The sequence below is a fragment of the Melanerpes formicivorus genome, unplaced genomic scaffold, assembly GCF_026170545.1.
Source record: "Melanerpes formicivorus ecotype bairdi unplaced genomic scaffold, bMelFor1.0.p_v2 SCAF_7, whole genome shotgun sequence".
NCBI lineage: Eukaryota > Metazoa > Chordata > Aves > Piciformes > Picidae > Melanerpes > Melanerpes formicivorus.
This window is the reverse complement of record NW_027142359.1, coordinates 1,375,160-1,389,347: the sequence shown is the minus strand read 5'-3', so window position 1 is coordinate 1,389,347 and position 14,188 is coordinate 1,375,160. Positions and strand designations below refer to the sequence as shown.

The following is a 14,188-nucleotide window of genomic DNA, read 5'->3' as shown; positions in this document are numbered from 1 at the left end:
ACCACCTCCCCGGGCAGCACATTCCAATGGCGAATGACTCTCTCTGTGAAGAACTTTCTCCTCACCTCGAGTCTAAACTTCCCCTGGTGCAGCTTGAGACTCTGTCCTCTTGTTCTGGTGCTGGTTGCTAGAGAGAAGAGACCAACTCCCTCCTGGCTACAACCCCCCTTCAGGTAGTTGTAGACAGCAATGAGGTCTGCCCTGAGCCTCCTCTTCTCCAGGCTAAACAACCCCAGCTCCCTCAGCCTCTCCTCACAGGGCTGTGCTCAAGGCCTCTCACCAGCCTTGTTGCCCTTCTCTGGACACGTTCAAGTGTCTCGATGTCCTTCTTAAACTGAGGGGCCCAGAACTGGACACAGTACTCAAGGTTTGCTGTGGATACTATGAGACAGATACAAATGACAAGAGTTGGGGGGAAAGATTAAAAAGGAAATTCTAGCATCCATTCTGTACTTGAAGCATTGGTCCCTCACAAGCCACAGAAGGCTTTTAGTCCATTGTGCCATTTATTTTCGCAGTGCTCATTCAATGAAAAATAGTTTAACTACATCAAAAGGGATTGCAAGTGAGGATAAAGCAGTGTTAAGACAATCCATAAAACAAGGAGCAAACCACCAGCAAATCCCTGCTCTCCTCCAGACACCGCAGTCACTTGATCTGCAGTGATGCAGCCTGAAGCCAATCTGGTTTGTCCTGGCCTGGGCTTTCTAAAGCAATGTGTTCTTTCTGTGGGCCACAACTTCTCACTGGAACTGCTGCTGACATTCGCTGATGGTTGCATTTTCTTTTGGGATCCTTTTCTCTCTGCAGTAAAGCCAGAAAAGCCAAACACTTTGTTGTGTCACACAGGGAAAACTGGAGTGCAAAGTTCTGGAATATTAGTCACAGTCTGGCTTGTTCCTTTTTATGGAGTTCTTAACTGCCAAGATTGTTTTATGGAAATGGTGTTTGAAAGGGAGACAAGAACACAGTGTTACTGTACTAAGGAATGGGTTCTATTCCCAATCACTCCATACAGAAATCCATGGAGTGATTCTGGATATGTCTTGGCCTGACTGAAGCCAAAAAGTGGCCACATGTATGCAAACAAAACACCAAAAGGTCAGAGATTTTAAAAGGATAATAAAGTACACATACAGACATGCATAGAAATAAACAGAGAGGGAGAGGGAAGCATGGAAGGGCAGGGGTTGGAGACAAATGAAGCTCTGCCTGAAGTTTCAACTTATATTTCCCTAGTTTTTTCTGTAGCAAATATTTGTGGACAATCTCTGGGGATAAAGAAAGCCATAATGGGAGCCACACAGATGTAAGGTATGTGAGAAGTGATTTCATCTCCTAGCCTTGGCAAGGAAAGATGTGCTTCTGTCATGGCATCCAGTTTGGGTCCTTAATAGGAAAGCACTTACGATCTTCTCAGTTACAAAGGGAATTCAGCTACCACCACTGCAGCTAAAAGAAGAAATTCATAACTTGTGCAGTTTCTCTCTGTGTGGGTATCCACAAGAACATGACTCAGGGAAACCTGGACAGCTTTTTCCAGATCCTGATGACTAAACACAGGTATTAGGATGGGTTTGTTCACAGATCTTTCACTCAGCCACCTCTGATGAGATATGCAGCATTCCACATCAGTACCCCGCCGCTTATTTGCACACAGGCAGCTACCAAATCTGCATGCAGCTGCTGAAGACAGTGCTCACCTAGAAATCACAGAATGTTCACAGAATGGTAGGGGTTGGAAGGGACCTTGAATGATCATCCAGTCCAACTCCCCTGCCAGAGCAGGATCACCTAGAGCAGGTCACACAGGAACACATCCAGGTGAGTTTTGAATATCTCCAGAGAAGCAGACTCCACAACCCCGCTGGGCAGCCTGTTCCAGTGCTCTGTCACCCTCACAGGGAAAACATTTTCCGTGGAACTTCCTATGCTTCAACTTCCACCATTGCCCCTCGTGCCATCACTGGGCATCACCCAGCAGAGCCTGGCTCCCTCCTCTTGGCACGCACCCTGCACATCTTTATCAGCATGAATGAGGCCAATGCAAGGGCTCTCTGCACCTCCCTCCACATGCAAGGGAAACCTTGTACCAGCTGCACAAATAAAAAGATGTTCCAAGTATGTGCACCCTCTGATTTTTAGCATACTGATTGCCTTGACCTTAGGTGAACCTGCACTGGAACATCACCTTACCACTCTTACCTATGCAGGACATCTGTTTTAAAAGAATTGAAGACTTGCTTGTGTAACTCTCAGAACTTGGTTGGGAAAAGAACTCTGAAAGCCTTGTGAGCCTCTTACCTTATTGTTTGCCAGGTACAGGTAATTCAGGTTCTCCAGATGCTCAAATGCTTCCTCTGGCAACCCTTAAAAACAGGAATAACTAATCAGTGCCACTGGCACCTTATTGCCTCTCTGAGTGACATTACCAAAGGGTTGCTTTCTCTCTCAGAAAAGCTCTTTAATGTCAGCTTTAATCATTTTTCATGGAAGGACAGTATCTGAGGTTGTATAAGGATCAGATCAATCTCATCTATGGCCATGATATTGCCAAAATAACATCAGTATGTGTGGGACAAAACTCAGCCTTTGTTCTGCTCCCCACAATCCAGATAGCCACACAGTAACCAGTTCAGGGAGCAAATCCACTGGGAGCTTACCCTCCACCATAATTATTAATTCTCATCTGAGTCACTCCACATCCAGCTGACCACACAAGCACAATTGCTGCCACAATGGAATGGCTGCAAATAACATTTTCACCTGGCACTTAGATAACCACAAGTCAAAGGTGAAGCTATTTCCCATGTCAACACATATTGGAAACTCAGGGCTGTACTGAAGCTTGTGAAAGAAACACCAAGCCCCAAAGGTAACAGTCAGAATTATTGAGTTCAGAATTCAGTCAGAGTTCAGAACAGTCAGAATTACTGAGGCTGGAACAGACCTCTAAGATCATCAAGTCCAGCCTATGACCTAACACCACCACAGCAACCAGACCATGTCACTAAGTGCCGCATCCAATCTTGCCTTAAACACCTCCAGGGACAGTGACTCCACCACCTCCCTGGGCAGTCCATTCCAGTGTTTGATTCCCCTTTACATGAGGAAATGCTTCCTAATATCCGACCTAAACTTCCCCTGGCACAGCTTCAGGCCATGGCCTCTCGTCTTGTCACAAGTTGCCTGGGAGAAGAGCTTGACCTCCGCCTGGCTACAACTTCCCTTCAGGTACTTGTAGAGTGGGATCTCACCCCCCAAGGCTTCTCTTCTCCAGGCTGAACACCCCCAGCTCCCTCAGCCTCTCCTCATCAGACTTTCCCTCCAGCCCCCTCACCAGTCTGGTTGCTCTCCTCTGGATCTGCTCCAGCACCTCAACATCCTTCCTGAAGTGAGGGGCCCAGAGCTGCAGACAGTGCTCATGATGAGGCCTCACCAGTGCCGAGCACAGGGCAGAATTCCATCCCTAGTTCTGCTGGCAACACTGTTCCTGATCCAGGTCAAGATGCCATTGGCCTTCTTGGCCCCCTGGGCACACTGCTGGCTCACATTCAGCTGCTGTCAATCAGCACTGTTAGGTCCCTCTCTGCCAGGCTGCTCTCCAGCCACTCATCTCCCAGTCTGCATGGGGTTATTGCCAAGGTCTGAAACTACTAAGCACCTTCCCTGTGCTATGTCAGAGTGCTGTGTTTGGGGCCTGCACATAACATGTCCACATTCTCAGTAAGGGCTGTTACCTGCGACTGGAGCACGGAGGATTGTGTTCAGAGCAGCTGGGTGGCACACAAGTTAAACCAGTTTTATCTTTTATACTGCATATCCTCCTCTCAAACGTTTACGCCAGTTCCTACATTTCTTTTGCTTTCCTTCCTAACCACTTGTCAAAGTTTCTCCAGTAAGGCAGTAACTTAGCAATCACAGCCTGCCTACAAAAATCCAGCCAGTTGGAGCATGGTAGGAGCTGCCTTATTTGCCACACAGATTATCTGCATTTGTACCAAACTGGCCAGGACTGAACAGGACTAAACCCCACTAACTGACTAGGATGAGCTAAACCAGCGGGTTAAGAAACAAGGTCAGTCAGAAGGAATTCATTCAGCATGTAGACATTTCTGGTTCTCAAGTGCTTTGTGTTGATGAGCCTGTGGGACCAGAGGGAGTTTCTTGGATGGGATCTCACGCCACAGAACACAGTGCTGCTGCCAGGACTGGTTCACTGAGGCTGCATTCTTATACACTGAGTATTAGGCTTGAGATGATAAAGTGCCTCCATCATCTGTGTGACAGCCGGAGGAGTGAAACTCATGCCTAACCACTCCAACCAAAGAAATCTATCACACTGTGGCTTTCCTTATCAGCTGTCACTGGCCTCAGTGCAACAGTTGGTGTTGTGGAGGCAACAAGCTGTGTCCACCTCCCAGCTCTGCTGGCTTACCTTTTGAAGTCAGCCTGTTGTTTTGCAGATTGAGAGTTTCCAGCCTGTAAAGTCGAGCGAGCTCTTCTGGAAAGATTTCTTCTATCTGGTTATTCTATGAAAATGGAGAGTATTAATCATCAGAAAAGCAACCCAAGAAGGATCCCAATAAACCCAGACTGTGAATTCCAGTAAAGATTGGAAGGGAACCCACCATGTCAAATGACTGTCAAGACTTCTCTCCATAATGAGCCAAACTCAGATCTCAAAATGAAGCCATCCAAACCCAGCAGCAGCTGAAGATCTGAACCAAGTTTTTGGCTTGTCTCACCTCCAGAAATATCCAGCTTATGCAATGGTCACACACCAAGTGTGTGACTGCCTGGCAAGGCCAATAACCCACAGCCAGACCCGGTAGCTGTAGCGGAGCATCTGCGCCAAGGCTGGCACCACGGGCTTCCAAGCTCATGACTTCTGTCATTTATGGAATGCTTTAAAAACAACTCTTTGTGGCCAGGGACAGTTAAACTGGGCTTGCTATCTCTAGTAATACTGTCAGGAGGACTGCCATCAGATATTCATTAGCATGCTAGCTCACATTTTGACCACTAATGAGTGATTTCAGGGGACCACCAAGGAGTGGAAGCCAGGCCAATACACAGAGAGTGACAGCTGCTGCTCCAAAAAGCTCCTTTGCTTTTGACTTGAGAGGCAGGAGCCACGGCTAGCAGATGCCTAGGACAGCTCATTACGGTTTTTCTAACTATGCTGCACTCGGATGCTAAGCTCTGAACAAATCTGTGTTTCATCCATTGAACAGAACTGGCAAATAGAAGCAGTAAACAAAAAGCAGTTGGCTGAGGGTCAAAAAAGCACTGAAAACCCTGCAAATTCTGCCACCACTCAGAGGAGGAATGGTTGTGGGGCTGTCGTGCTCCGGCCCTGGCCACTTCATCAGGTATTAGAGCGCAGCAGGGAAAGGATGTCAGACTGAACGCTGGTCATTGGGATCAATTCACTCATGTCAGAGCACAGAAACCTGCTCATGGTGCAGGCCAGACTGCTGCCTCTACCTGCAGCTCCAATCCCATGCCCTGACTGGACAGAACCACTTGCTGCAGGTGCGACATCAGGTCCTGGCTGCAGGCAGCGCTACTCACGATGATGGATGGCTTCAGCCCTGCTGTGTGTGCTCCCTGCTGGGCCCATGTGCTGCAGGGAGAGAGGACACTGGGGACAGTGGTAGGGTCTGAGCCTGGACTGGCACACCGTGTTTACAAAACTAGAACAGACACTTAGTGGTGCCAGAAGAATGCTCACTAGTGCAGCATCTCAGGCTACCCTTTTCAAAGACACCTCGAAACAAAAGGCCTCCACCACAAACTAACTCTCGGTTTGGCTGAAAGCTCTTCTCTCAGAACTGGGAGAGAAGAAAGTTATCTTTTTTCCTCCCCTGGACATGTACAGAGAGCACTAATGCTGCACACCAGGGGTCTGCCCAGCAGCACCTAGCCCTGCTGCACCTCCTGCTTCCAGGCCAAGGCGAGAAGCCGCAGAAGGAGGCGGGAAGGCGTCGGGTTAGACGAAGGCGAAGGTAGGGACCTGCACGACCCGGGTAGACCCCGGGGGCAACTGTGGGAGCCGGGCAGCCCATGCCGGGGGCTCAGCTCCCTTACCTGCAGGGAGAGGTGGTTGGTCAGCTCCGGCAGCTGCAGCGGGAACTCCTTCAGGTCGATGCCGCCGCAGTCCACGACGCCCTCCTGGGTGCAGCCGCAGTCGCGGGGGCAGGCGGGGCCGGGGCCCGGGCCGGGCGGCCGCCGCCGCTCGGGGCCGCCCTCGGGGAAGTCGTTGTCGGCCGACGGCGGACGGGCGGCGGCGCAGCACAGCGCCAGCAGCCCCAGCGCCAGCAGCGCCCGGCCGCCGGCGGGCATCGCCCCTACAAGCCGGGAGTCAGGGTCAGGCCCCGGCGGGACGGGTCGGGGCCCGGCCGAGCCCCCCAACCTCCCGCCCAGCGGGTCCCTGGCCACAGCCGATGGCCTGGCAGCATCCGCCGCACCGTCCCTGGCTCCTCAAGTTATTTATTGCCTTTTTTTTTTTTTTTCATACTGAGCAGTGCCAGACGATCCCGCAGATTTACAGAGGAGGTTATGCAGTGTTACTGCTATGTAGCTGTTGGTTCTCACAGTGCTGCATAGGAAAGAAACTTCTTAGCAGAAAACACGGAGTGAGTCAGGCTGTCAGGATGGCTCTAGCAGGGGCAGCTTAATGTGCATCGAACAATAACATAATCTCACGGCTACTGAAAACAAAATGGGCTTCCTATTGATTTTGGACAGTGCTGATCTGAACCTCAGAGGCCTGGCTAACACTCGGTTTTTATCTTTCTGGCAGCAGGTTAAAATAACACAAACAGAGGTTGAATATCTCCTGGACCAGCCAGCCGGCCCTAATCCAGCCCCTTCGGTCTCACTCGCTGCCCTTCTGAGATTCCATACACAATGATCTGCAGGAGGGCTGCTCATGGCTTCTCTTTTATCCTTCGGTCATTCTTCACACAAGTACTCAACACTACAGGCTTATTTCCTAGGGTGAAAAAGAGTAAGGGCTATGTCTCCAAGTAGTCTGTTCCCCTCTGCCAGACCAGGTTCCTTCTCTGCATCTGAACAAGAACATCCACCCCACAACCACCTCCAGAGCCAGACTGGCAGCCGTCAGAACTGGCATACCTCTATCTGCATCCATAGGGTTCTGCTACTTTGAACCAACCCATTACAACCTCTCACAGACTCTGGGTGCTGGGGAAGCATTGGAGAGATTCTGCTCTCAGTCACAGTCCAAAAAAAAAAGGCCTAAATAACTCCTTTAAACACTAACTCATACTTGAAGGAATGGGAGAAGGTGGGACCACAGGACAGAGCATCCGGAGACACGGATGGTTTTGCTGTGGTCCTTGCTGTCACCATGCTGGGTGATTTTAAGCATTTAACACTGATTGGGTGAGCCCTTCTGCCCCTGCCTCACTATTCCACAGGTTACAAATCTGTGAAAAAGCATATAATGAAATTAAAACTCTTTCATAAAACATTGCAGAGGTCAGACAGTGATCTTCATATGGCAGATAGGTATCAATAGTGGGATCAAAACTGGCCATCTGAGTATGCCAACAGCAGATTAGTAAAATCCTTAGGATTTGGTGACCTAATCTCAGAAAGTATTTCAGAAATCTTAAAGAAAATAAGCTCAGAAAGTATGACAGATCCCCAACAAAGTGTTTTTCCCACATATCAGCTTACTCTTAATGATACAACAAACAAACCCCAACCTTCTGTGCAGGTCACAAGCAGCCCTGCTGTAAGAAAACCACCACTGTTCCCTCAGCACACAGCTATGGCACAGTTGGTATGGGGCTCTACCGATTTGCAACAGGCTGACCTTTCCACAAATGTAGCTGAAAAGATGGTAAAAAATCATGTCTGGCCTTTTGTCTACTGTACCCTAAAACTTCTGCCTCACCTCCTTGTCATCAATGTGTGCAATGCCTTTGAAGCGAATGCTGCTCTGGTGCTTTGGATACAGAAACATCTACTTGCATCTGGAATGCAGGCAGCAAACCCAGGCATGATTCTGACTTTCTCGTAGTTGAAGTAACTCTCTCCATTTCAACTCATTCCCATGGGCCTTATTAAGAAACATCACTAAAGGAATAGCTCAAAACCCCCCCAGGAAGAGCCAGTCCCCCTCCTTTCTGTCAGTGGATCAGGTCCTTCCACCCGAAGACTGGACTGAAAACAGCTCAGGGCTTTCTGTGGTTGCATCTTTCCGAGTCAAGGCAGAGGCACCACTGATCTTTGCACTTTGCTGCCACACAGCACCAGAGACAGGGTGCTGCAGAAGGCACAGTCCCGAGAAGGAAGGCGAAGTTTCAGCAGTCACTGCACGCTTCTGCATGGTTACAGTTATCTCAACAAACAACAGACTCATGCTCCAAACATCTCATCTTTGGATCTCCTATTCCCCACACACATTCTCACAGGACACACAGGTTGGAAAACATCTTTTTCTTCACTATCAACATGTTAACTGACCTTGTTACACTGCATTCCCTTTCCAAAGCTGCAGCTGAAAGGACAGGCTGCTGGATGCTGACAATCCAGCTTTACAAAAAACATGAAGTGCTGAGAAACTCACCTTTGCTGTCAGAAATCAGATGAATGGAGAAGAACATTTCTCTGGCCCCCACAGGCTCCCTCAGCTCATGCCATGTCAGTTACACGCGCTGAGCTCAGAGCGAGTCTCCCCTTTCCAAGTCAGATCCTTTCCAGATGTGAGCAGCAGGATCAGAGCAACAGGCAACCCTCTACCAACGAGTTTCCTGCACTTTCAACTGAATCAGAGAGGAATTTTCCAAAGTCACCATATGGGAAAATGTGAGCAGGAAAGAGGAAGCAGCTATAGTCTGAACATAAAGAATTGGGGAAGCAACAATCTCCCATTGCTTTCTGTCAACAGGGTTTGCAAGACCCACAAGAGACGCCAAAAGCAAGCATGCTGGAACGGACAGAGGAGAAGCAGAGGCGGCGTGCTCTCGAGCATTTCCCTGCGAGACACCGGAGCTGCACCAGCTGCTACCGCATCTCTGCTTCCATCTGCACTCGGCTCAAAAGCTCAATTCCAGGTGGGAATGGCCTCCCTTTCCCTGGGGATCTGGTTCACATTAGCCAGCAACAGACAAATCAGCAGTTTTTCCTGCAATTTATCTCCCTCCCCTTTAACTCCCCCTGGTTTTCAACCCATCAACTGATCTTCAGAGACCAGGGATTGATAGGCTGAAACTGCAAATGTTTTAGAGGCAAAGTGCCCAAATTTGATAGAACACCCCAGCTAGCCAAGCTTTCTTATCTGCTAAGCTCTATTTCACAGCAGTAAACATCAAAACAACCCTCCACCAAACACACACCCCTACACACTCCAGCCCTGCTGGTAGTCAGCCCAGAAGCCTCACATCTCCTATCTGTCCCCTCTCTGTGGAGGAGAGAAGGAGCAGTCTGTAGCACAGCATGCTCTAAGCGCAGCAATGCTTCCAAACAGCAGCACAGCTTTTTGTCACCGACAGCAGAGCTGTTCTTTCAAATGCAAAGCCACCTGATTTGTGAGTGCTCCATACAGTACCTCTATCAAATCTGCAGAGGGGCTGCCCTCCCCAAGAACACCACCTTCCTGCTGAACTCCAGAGAAGGCACACTGGTTCTTCCCTCTTGACTCCAGCTGAACTCAAGTCTAAAGCAATTAAGTTATTTCCTCCCTCTTTTCTTCCAGGCTCCTATCAACTGGAACGGATCCCTCTCTGTGCCACGTGTGAGTTTCAAAAGTTAGTGTGGGAAGTGTGTTTTTACTAAAACAAAACCAAAGCAAAGCTGGCTGCTTTTTCTCACTGATTCAGAGATCCAGAGATGCAGATGCCTGCTACTCCTTCTCTATTACAGCAGCCAGAGTCCATGCAGCAAAATTCAGTGTTTGCAGGGAGGAGAAAAATACTGTGATTATCACAGAATCACAGAATGTTAGGGGCTGGAAGGGACCTCAAAAGATCATCCAGTCCAGCCCCCCTGCCAGAGCAGGAGCACCTGGAGCAGGAACATGTTCAAGCAGGTCTTGAGTATCTGCAGAGATGGAGACTCCACAAATCCCTGGGCAGCCTGTTCCAGTGTTCTGTCACCCTCACAGTGAAAAAAAGTTTCCTCCTGTTTCCATGGAACTTCCTCTGCCTCAGCTTCCACCATTACCCCCTGTGCTGTCATTGGGCATCACCCAGCAGAGCCTGGCTCCAGCCTCTTGGCACTGATGTTGGGGGACCACCTCACCTACCCCAGTGTGCAGAGAGAAGGCAGAGTAGGACTGGCTCACTACTGATGCCAGAACAGTCCACAAGAGAGGGGAAGAAAGCAGGATTCACTCTTCCCCAGCAGTGCATTTTTGTTGTATAGGCCTAGTATTTAGCTGTCACATAGCTTCTAGAGATACTATACAGAGGGACATAATGCCTCCTTTGGTGGTGAAAGAGGCACACAAGGCTCACAGCCAACCCAGGACTATCCAGAAGGACAGAGCCAGTACTAGAAACCAGACATCTCACGTGCAAAGGGAGGTGACACTTCTGCTCTTACGCTATGCTACAAATTACCTAGAGAGCCTGGACTTGGCCAAGTTTTCACTTCCTTCTCATCTTATCTTCACATCAACACATCCCAAGCTCACAATCTCCCCATCTCCACCCAAATCCTCAAGAAACCCACAGCTAGATCCAAGCCTATCTAAGGGCTTTCTGACTCAGCACTAAGCCAAAGGGTGTGCTCTAGCATGGTATGGGGACTCAGGCAAGCTTCTTCTATTCCCTACAGCTTTCTGGTGCTGCCAGAGGAAAGAACTTCCAGTACAAGACTCACCACATAGAACTAGTTGCAGGAAACATTTTCAGTCAAACTCAGGTCTTTACACTCTTGCATGTACACTTCTGATGGGTTTGAGAGGTGTTTGCAGCCCAGCTGAGGAAATGTTTTCACGTTTACAAAATGAAGCTGAAGACTCAGCTTTAGTGCAATCACTTCTGATTGTATAGATGGCAGAGAAACAGGCCCTTGGGCAAGCAACTTCTCAGGTGTTTCACTGAGCACCTGACAGCTGTGACAGAGAACATGCCCACAGCACATGACAGGCCTTTGCAAGGGGCCTGGCACACAGTGCACTGTGCAAGACCCAACTTTCTGCACTGGCTCCAGCAGAGAAAATACCCCAAGCTGATCAAGGACAGACCTTGCTAGCTTGAGCTTATGTTGTCCAGATCTCTTGCCTTGGGACAAGCTGCAGCATGCAGCACACTGCATTGCACTGCTGTACCTGAGACAGATGGACAACTTACCTAAGCTGCACCAAGACTGCACTTGCCTTGTGGAACCACGTTGGATCAGGACAGCAGAGAAGTAGCTCCAGTCCATGAGACCTGCTTGGCTCTGACTTTGCAATTAATCTCACTGTCCTAAAGAGATTTTAGGCTGAATTTAGATGTGGTATGAATAACTCAAATAATAGATACCTCAGTTAAGCACCAACATGGCAGAAGACAAAAGGCATAAGCAGATCTAGTGAAGCATGAGCTCCATGAACAGTGCTTGTGGAGGCATCAGCTCACTTCTGAGGAGCATGGAGTGAGGCATGAGGCTTTCAGGAGTTTCAAGTTTTACTGGTAGATGAAAAGGTACTACAGTATTCTCACCTCTATTCTCACCTCTTAAATAAGACTCTGCAGAAAGAGTGGCTCTCCTGAAGTGTCCCCAGCTTTGTGCTGCTACTATGCTTTTGTTTGAAAGGAGAGAAAAAAGCCCACTAAAATTCTTTTCAAGCAACTTGCCATTATTTGCTTCAAAAAAATGAATAATCAAAACAGAAAGAATAAAAAGAGATTTTTGTCTCCAAAGCAGGAAGGGAAGTATTTTTCAGACCTAAGAATGCACAACAGAGCCTGGCCACGAGCCTGCTGGCATCTGTGTCTCAATCTGAACGAACTCTTAAGACGTCTGTTCTCCCAGGGGACATGTACTACTTAAAAAATGATCATTAAAACCCCCACAAGGCTGCTTTTCATCTACCTGAAACATAAGGTACAGACAGTGCACTCTGTACTTGTTTTATACTATCCATGTCCCTGGATATCCAGGCAGCAGCATTATCACAGAATCACAGAAACATTCAGGTTGGAAAAGAACCTCAGGATCACCAAGTCCAACCTAGAACCCTACTCTACAAGGTTCACCCCTAAACCATAGCCCCAAGCACCACATCCAAACCACCTTTAAACACATCCAGGGATGGTGACTCAACTCTGGGCAGCACATTCCAATGCCTGACCACTCTTGTTGGGGAACAAACCTTTCCTAATGTCCTAATTTCCTAAACCTATCCAGTCATACCTTGAGGCCATTCTCTCTTGCTCTATCACTAATTACCTGTGAGAAGAGACCAGCACCAGCCTCTCTACAACTTCTTTTCAGGTAGTTATAGAGTCATGAGGTCTCCCCCCAGCCTCCACTTTTTCAGATATTCCTGTTCCTGTATCACAATACATAACAGGTCCCAGAGAACTCACCCAGGGCCACAGAAAGCCACCTGCTTTTCAGTTAGCAATGAGTTGTTCTTACAGACACAAGGTAGAGAAGCGCTCACACTGTCACTCCAACAAGTTATGCTGCTGTTTAAGTAATAAAGGAATTTGTTCCAAACAGTTGGGGGTTTTCCAGCATTTGTTCTCCACATGTGGTTTGCTTCCTTGAGTGTTGATTTTTCGTAGTTAAGAGACTTTTTTCCTGCCTTTTATCCACCAGGCCAATTGCATTCTTACTCTCTCCTCTGTTTAGGAGAGCTGACATCCAGATCGGTGCTCCATGAAACAGGAAGCAATGCACTTCCTCTTCCAAGGAGGCAACAGTTTAAACTGACCTCAGATCAGTTGCACACATGGGAAATGGACAGGTCCAGCCCTGCAATTATCTCAAAGTTTTGCTATTGGGAGAGGGAAGACTTAGTCAAATCCCTTTGTCCCATCCTCTTGCATCCTAAAATGCTCATTCACCCAGCAGCCACAAACCATGTATGGCTGCTCACAGCCTCCTCACCCAAAGAGCATTTAAACTCCCTGCTTACTAAAGGGGTCCTCACCCAAACAAATTAAACTCTGCTTACTAAAGGGATCCCAGATTACCTTGCACTACTAGGACGTGCTTTACACAAAGCCACCTGCCAGATTCTCCATTCCTTGCAGTTGCAGACACCTGTCCTGAGCAGCCTGTGTCACTTCCCTGTGGTTATTCAACAGGTAGAATCATAGAATTAACCAGGTTGGAAAAGACCTTCGAGATCAAGTCCAACCTATCACCCACCACCATCTAATCAACTAAACTATGGCACTGAGTGCCTCACCCAGTCTCTTTTTAAACACTTCCAGGGACAGTGACTCCACAACCTCCCTGGGCAGCCCATTCCAATGGTCAATCACTCTTTCTGGGAAGAATCTCTTCCTAACATCCAGGCTCAACCTCCCCTGGTGCAGCTTGAGACTGTCCTCTTGCTCTGTCACTGGCTGAGTGGGAGAAGAGACTGACCCCCACCTGGCTACAACATCCCTGCAGGTAGTTGTAGAGAGTTGTAGGGTCAGCCTCAAACAACAACAGACAGCTGCAATAGTTCCACTGCCCCTAGCCTGCCTCAGCTCCTGTGGATCTGCTCTCAGTTATCTACAAAGCCATCCTGCCAATATCCCAAAAGCAGAATCCCCTCACAATTCCTGTTTATTTTGATCCCCCACAGAGGCTGAGGTATCTGAAGCAGCACATTTTCTGAAGGAAAGAAGCCATTCTCTGACCCTCAGCTTCTCTTCTAATTACTGATTAGAATCAGTTGTAAGAAAAGCAGCAATCACTTTTGAAAGCACATAATGTATAAAGTGTCTAAGTGTATGCACTGTACCCACCCCTGAGCAGGCAAAGCATCAGAGCTGAAACACAAAACCCAAGTCCAAGTTAAAAATAAAATCTGTGCTCCAAACCCCAAACATTCACCCAAGTTCCTGCAGGCCACAGCTGCTGAGTCAGGCAGCACTCTGCCCTGCCACTGGCTCCACCGCCAACAAACCTATTGGCTTCTCTTCCAGCAATGGATTGTGTTTGACTTTGTTTCTTCATGATGAAAATTCCTATCTGAAAGAACAAGATGAATTTTACA

At 48.4% G+C, this 14,188-nt stretch overlaps 1 protein-coding gene across 1 annotated transcript in view; it reads right to left on the bottom strand.

The window, feature by feature from the left end:
• PODN (podocan) overlaps positions 1 to 9,765 on the bottom strand; it is a 108,588-nt gene extending 98,823 nt beyond the window's left edge. Inside the window, exons 1-5 of the mRNA XM_068140618.1 lie at positions 9,587 to 9,765; positions 8,606 to 8,801; positions 6,094 to 6,353; positions 4,439 to 4,532; positions 2,305 to 2,369 (exon numbers count right to left, since the gene is read on the bottom strand). Of these exons, the coding sequence (XP_067996719.1) occupies positions 2,305 to 2,369; positions 4,439 to 4,532; positions 6,094 to 6,353; positions 8,606 to 8,642 (456 nt within the window). The 5' untranslated portion in view covers positions 8,643 to 8,801; positions 9,587 to 9,765. The remainder of the gene's footprint in view (positions 1 to 2,304; positions 2,370 to 4,438; positions 4,533 to 6,093; positions 6,354 to 8,605; positions 8,802 to 9,586) is intronic.
• Positions 9,766 to 14,188: the final 4,423 nt, after the last annotated feature.